Source organism: Limanda limanda, chromosome 1 (genome assembly GCF_963576545.1).
Source record: "Limanda limanda chromosome 1, fLimLim1.1, whole genome shotgun sequence".
NCBI lineage: Eukaryota > Metazoa > Chordata > Actinopteri > Pleuronectiformes > Pleuronectidae > Limanda > Limanda limanda.
Window position 1 is genome coordinate 22,126,581 of NC_083636.1, and position 6,000 is coordinate 22,132,580.

A 6,000-nucleotide genomic window follows, 5' to 3' on the forward strand; every position below is an offset into this window, starting at 1 on the left:
CCAACTCACACATGTGAGAAAAAAACCTTTGTCTTTTCAACTTCCTGATTTGAAAGGATCTGTTTTGATAATCCTGCTCTGCAGCCGTGTGTCATCAACCAGGAGTTAGGTCCAATAACTGTGGCCCATGAATAAGGAATATTCTCATTGTGTTCATGGACCCTCTTGTTTTCCAGGTGTGCAGGGAGTAGTGCATCTTGATGGCAGGAGAAGTGAAGCTGCACATTGTAAGCTCTTTGTCTTCTGTTGTAACGGGAGGCACTTTAGTCAATTCAATAATGAGACGGGGTTGAAGGCACTAGAAACTAATTTTAGATAAGATCTCTACTGCTTTCCTTCTTGAAACTTTTTAAACAAAAGATCAGATGGCAAACGAGGTCACAAATCACATCCCATGATCCCATGCACTTCCTCGTCAAAGATCAGAGCTTTAAACAAACCGAAGAGGACAATGTCACTTCTGAAATGTCTTCTTTAAAAGAGATCTGTCTCTTGTGATTTTTTTTGTGTTGTTTTTGTCTTTTGTGTCCCGTCAGGCCTTCAGCTCCGTCATGCACCATATCCTGTTGTTAGCTTGACACTAGTGAGGAGCAGCGTCGTCCAGCAGCTCCGAGCTCCCTCCACAACTGCAAGCAATTAAATACTAACATCATGCATTGAGTATACGCTGCTATACCATAGCTAATTAGGCCATAATGCTTTAGTATTCTGACATGCCGTGATCTTCGAAAAAGAAGTGTTCCTGTTCCCATAATGATTTTTAACATTCAACACTTAAATGCTTTGAAATAAATTAAACAATAATAAATAGCAGTGCACTTTGGTGAAAACAGATGAGAGAAAACATCCGAAAGGAGAAGATGAAGGTCAAAGAAGAAAGGACTGTAAAAATAAAAATGAGGTAACATCTTGTGCATGCCGATATAAGAGAGAAGAGAGTCTCCACATGCTTTTATATAAAGGAGCGTTGCATGGCATCGTACAGGGAACCTGCAGCCGACCTGTAGCAGCAGTGCAGATGATCCTCCACAAGGCTCGGCACACGTCTTCTCTGTGTCTCATAAGGTGCCTGAAGAACTTCAATCAACATCTGGCATCAAGTTAAAAGTTCCCTGGATGTGCTGCAGAAAAACACGTGTCCACTGTAATCCACTGAAACGTGTTTCCTCAGGGAGCCGTCCCCCCCGACGTGTTCTTCACTCTCAGCCGGGCCTGGTTTCATTAGCACATCTTTTTATCCTAAAGCTTGAGTCTGTGGTGCAAAGCCAGGAAGGTGTGGAGGAGATTTACTGATAAATTATTGTGTTCAACAGTGAATAAACTGAAGAATCAGACTCTGAATAGATTCTCTTGCTCACTTTGGTCATTCAAACATTAAGTCTTTCTCTGTCTGTTCTAAATCACACAAACTTGCTTTTATCTTCTATTTTCCTGTTGTTAAACCCTGTTTGTGTGTTTTTATGTCACTTTGTCTCTTGTATCTGCTCTTTATGCCTTTTTGTCACACGTAAAGCACTTTGAAATAATTGTCTTCATGTTAAGAGGCCGTGCAGATATACACTCCCATTATCTTGTCTGAATTGGTTCCTTCAAGTTTACTAGCGCTTGTTTCTTAAATGATTTATTCTGCTCCTTTTGGTGCATCTATCTGTTTCCACAAATAGCTGCAGAGAAAAGGAAATTGAGACTTTGACGCTAACACCAGGTTGTGTTCAAACACTGTAACTTTAAAGTAAGTCCACGTGCAACATGGCCAAAAATACCCTGTCCCTGGTCAAGGTCACATGACGTCATCAGGGTTCTTTCCTTAAGACTGACCTCTGGAGATCATGAAAACTAACAAACTGGTCGTTCCTGTGCAAAATACGTTGTTCAGCTTTAATTCTTTTTGCAGAATAAAGGATTTCAAAGGTAAAAGCAACTAAATAAATAGAATTATTTATCAAAAATCTTCCCTGACACCTGCCGATCTTTGTCCTATTGCCAAACTAATCCCTTGTTAGTTTTTTTTGGATGAAATTACTTGTACAAATTTACCATGTGAGCCTGGAAACTATGAGTCTTCACACATGATTGAATGTATCTATGCAAAAGAAGAGAATAAAATGCACCAATGGAGATAAAGCATCCAGATATTTCTACAATATTTACACTGGTGCGACAGACGCGGCCTCACACGTCGGTGAGAAGTTTCCCCTTGTTCACATGGTTCTGGCTTGGAGCCGTGCAGTTGGCAGTTCTAAGGTTCGCTTCCCTAAAGTTATCGATGCTGTTGTTCATGTCCTCGTCTATCTCCATATACTCCGACTTGCTGACCGCCGACGAGCTGCGGCGGCTGGAGTTGGTGTCCGACGCCAGGTTCTGGTTGCTAACGTTGAGCAGCTGGGCCTGTTCCTCGCCTTCCGTCTCCCGGTGGTAGAAGTAGTTGAAGTTGGACACGATGACCGGCACCGGCAGTGCGATGGTTAACACGCCAGCGATGGCGCACAGCGAGCCCACGATCTTCCCTCCGATGGTCACGGGGTACATGTCCCCGTAGCCGACGGTCGTCATGGACACCACCGCCCACCAGAAGGCGTCTGGGATGCTGGTGAAGAACGACTCCTTCTCCTCGGCCTCTGCGAAGTACACAGCGCTGGAGAACAAAATCACTCCGATGAAGAGGAAGAAGATAAGCAGGCCCAGCTCCCGCATGCTGGCCTTCAGAGTTTGCCCAAGAATCTGGAGCCCCTTGGAGTGCCGGGACAGTTTAAAGATCCTGAACACCCTCACCAGGCGGATCACCCTGAGAATGGCCAGAGACGTGGCCTGCTCCCCTCCTCCTTTACCCTCCTTGTTGTTCTCCTGATCGTCCGCCAGCTCTGTGCCCAGTGTGATGAAGTACGGGATTATAGCCACAATGTCGATAGAGTTCATCATGTTTTTAAAGAACGCCGCTTTGCTAGGGCAAGCGAAAAAGCGAACTATCAACTCAAAGGAAAACCAGATGATGCACAGCGTCTCCACCACGAAGAAAGGGTCCGTGAGGACGTTGGGTTTATAAAATACAGTCGTGTTTCCTACCACGCGCATGCGGCCACTGGCGTCCTCCTTCAGCTCAGGTAGTGTCTCCAAACAAAATATGACTATTGAAATAAGAATAACCATCACAGAGACGATGGCAATCCCCCGCGCCGGGCCAGAACTCTCCGGATGCTCGAAGAGGAGCCAGATCTGCCGCTGGAACTCCTTCTCCGGCAGGGGGCGCTCCTCTTCCCGAATAAACCCCTCGTCCTCACGAAATTTCTCCATAGCCTCTGCGCCGAGTTCGTAGAATTTTATCTCCTCTGAGAACATATCCAGAGGCACATTGACTGGTCTCCTCAGCCGTCCCCCGGATTGGTAATAATACAAGATGGCGTCAAAGCTTGGTCGGTTCCGGTCAAAGAAATACTCGTTTCGTAAAGGGTCGAAGTAGCGCATCCTCTTCTTAGGGTTCCCAAGGAGCGTCTCCGGGAACTGGGCAAGGGTTTTGAGCTGGGTCTCGAAGCGCAGCCCCGAGATGTTGATGACGACCCGCTCGCAGCAGTCGTGGTCATCGTGGTCGTCATCAGGCGGGTAGAGGTCCTGTGGATGACCCGGGAGGGTGGAGGTCTCATCCATGTTGTCTGTGGACACCACAGTCATCCTTCCTGGGGGGGTTGGGCAGACAGGAAGAGGAAGTGTTGTGAGGAAGTGGGGAGGGAGGTGGGGCAGGTTGGAGGGCAGAAGCTCCTAAAGAGACCAGGAGCTGTGCAAAGCCTCCCTCTCCATCACCATCATCACCATCATCTCCATCTTCTCCGAGCTGAACATCTCCCCTCACAGCTTCATCTGACCTGTAACAAACAAACCATCAGTCTGCTGCTTCTCACTCATTCTCCTGCTTCTCCTCTGCAGAGCTTCCTGTTTGTCAGCAGCAGAATCACGCAGCAGCTTCATCTGCTGTGTTTTTACCGCATACATCAAGTTTGCGGGGCCGCTGCTGCGCGCACGTCAGGTTTCACTCACGCATCAGGTTCAGACACATGAAGGTTTCACACATGAACACATGAATTCAGTCTAAACACAACATCCGAGGCTCAAAGATGGAGACGTCAAATAAAAGCGTACCTGCGCTGAGGTGGAGAAGAGGAGGTGGAGAAGAGGAGGTGGAGAACAGGAGGTGTAGAACAGGAAGTGGAGAACAGGAGGTGGAGAACAGGAGGTGGGGAACAGGAGGTGCAGCGTCCTCACCGCAACTTGGCTTTAATTCTAATATCGCTTTACAGTATCTCTGAAATATTAATAGACTATGTTGTCTTGGTCAACATCCGTATCCTCTTGGTGTTGGTTTTCAGCGACGACCGGAGCAGCCCGCAGGAGGAGGAGGTGAAGGAGGAGGAGGTGAAGAAGGAGGAGGAGGAGGAGGAGGAGGAGGAAGATCCGCGGCTCCGCAGCAAAAACCCGCACTGACAGCTTTTAATGAAAATCATTCTGGAGAGAAGGAGGACTTGGAGAGAGAGAGGGAGCGAGAGGAGCAGGATTGAGGGAGCGAGAGGAGCAGGATTGAGGGAGCGAGAGGAGCAGGATGGTGGAGCAGCGAGGAGGAGCGGACTCTGCAGCATCAGCACAAACAGCACAGCGGCTCCGGGGGGTTCTACTCAAAACACCGAGAACCGGGGGATAGGAGGCGGACGCGTCTGCGATCATTTAGAAGCATATTGCAGGAGGAGAGGAGGGAAGGAGTGAAGGAGGGAGCGAGGGAGGGAGGGAAGGAGGGAGGGGTTAGAGAGAGAGAGAGACAGAGAGCGAGAGAGAGGGAGGAGGAGATGGGGGGTTCGACGCAATGCAGACAGACTGTAACACAGTCACTTCTCCAGTCGCTTATATATGCGTGTGTATGTAGGTGTGTGTGTGTGTGTGTGTGTGTGTGTGTGTGTGTGTGTGTGTGTGTGTGTGTGTGTGGAGCAGGTGGTGCACGATAAAGAAGCTTCATGGTCACAAACATGATTCCTCTGCATCATGTTATATAACCACGAGTTTAATATGTTCCTGCCGCTTCTGGATCTGGTTCCCTAGTTCCTCTGGTTCCCTGGTTCCCTGGTTCATCTGGTTCCCTGGTTCTCTGTTCTCTGGTTCTGATTGGCTGACTCTCTGACTCCTGGAATCTGCAGCAGGAAGTGGCTCAAACTCTCTGTAATTGGCTGCTGAACCACTTCGCCTGTTGGTCTAACGCTCTCCATGTTGCCATGGTAACGGGTAGAAAACAGCAGGTCCATCTTTCATTTTTTTCAAAGCATCAATTTGTTTCTCTGCTGTCAAAGTACGTGACGGAGGATGGAAGTGAGCGTCAGACTGAAGGTGGATCAGTAAGGTTCATTATCAGCTCAAACAAGGTTCAAGGTACGGAGACCCGATGCTGCCACAACAAGGGAAATAGGAAGGAAACGTAAAGAGGGACTAAGTTAAAATAAAAAGTAAAATCGACAACAGAGCCTCAATCAAACTCACTCATAGATATCCGTCCTCCAGATTTCCTATTTCTATAATTAGGATGTATTCTTCAGAAATCAAGCAAATCAAACTAAGGCCACAGATTTACTTCCTGTTTCATAAACGAGCAGAAGCATAATGAGCGTGATGTTCAAGTACCGTCTACACATGTTACAGGAGTAGTCCACAAGAGGGCGCACCACACAACTCGGAGCAGGATGTGCAGTTTGTGACTAAAAACAGTGGAAATGTACGTCCGCTCCTACACTGCCCCCTATTGTATCTGTCTGTATTGCATTTTGCTGATGCGTAGCATTAATTAATCGGCGTCCACTGTCATCGACAGGATTTTACTTCATTATAAAACTCAAACCTGGAGACGCTGCGAAGCTTCAACTTTATCTGAGCTTCTGAATTCACAGGACGTTAATCTCACCTCTATTGTGAGTCAGGCCGGACGAGTGAGAGCAGCTCTGTGATGTGACACTCAAGTCGGAGACGCTCTGT

General features: G+C 47.6%; 1 protein-coding gene across 1 annotated transcript; it reads right to left on the reverse strand.

Annotated features, from left to right (window-relative positions):
* Positions 1-2,172: 2,172 nt before the first annotated feature.
* Positions 2,173-3,666, reverse strand: kcna1b (potassium voltage-gated channel, shaker-related subfamily, member 1b). Its single transcript, XM_061075667.1, has one exon. It carries the CDS (start codon positions 3,664-3,666, stop codon positions 2,173-2,175), a length of 1,494 nt encoding a protein of 497 aa, XP_060931650.1.
* Positions 3,667-6,000: the final 2,334 nt, after the last annotated feature.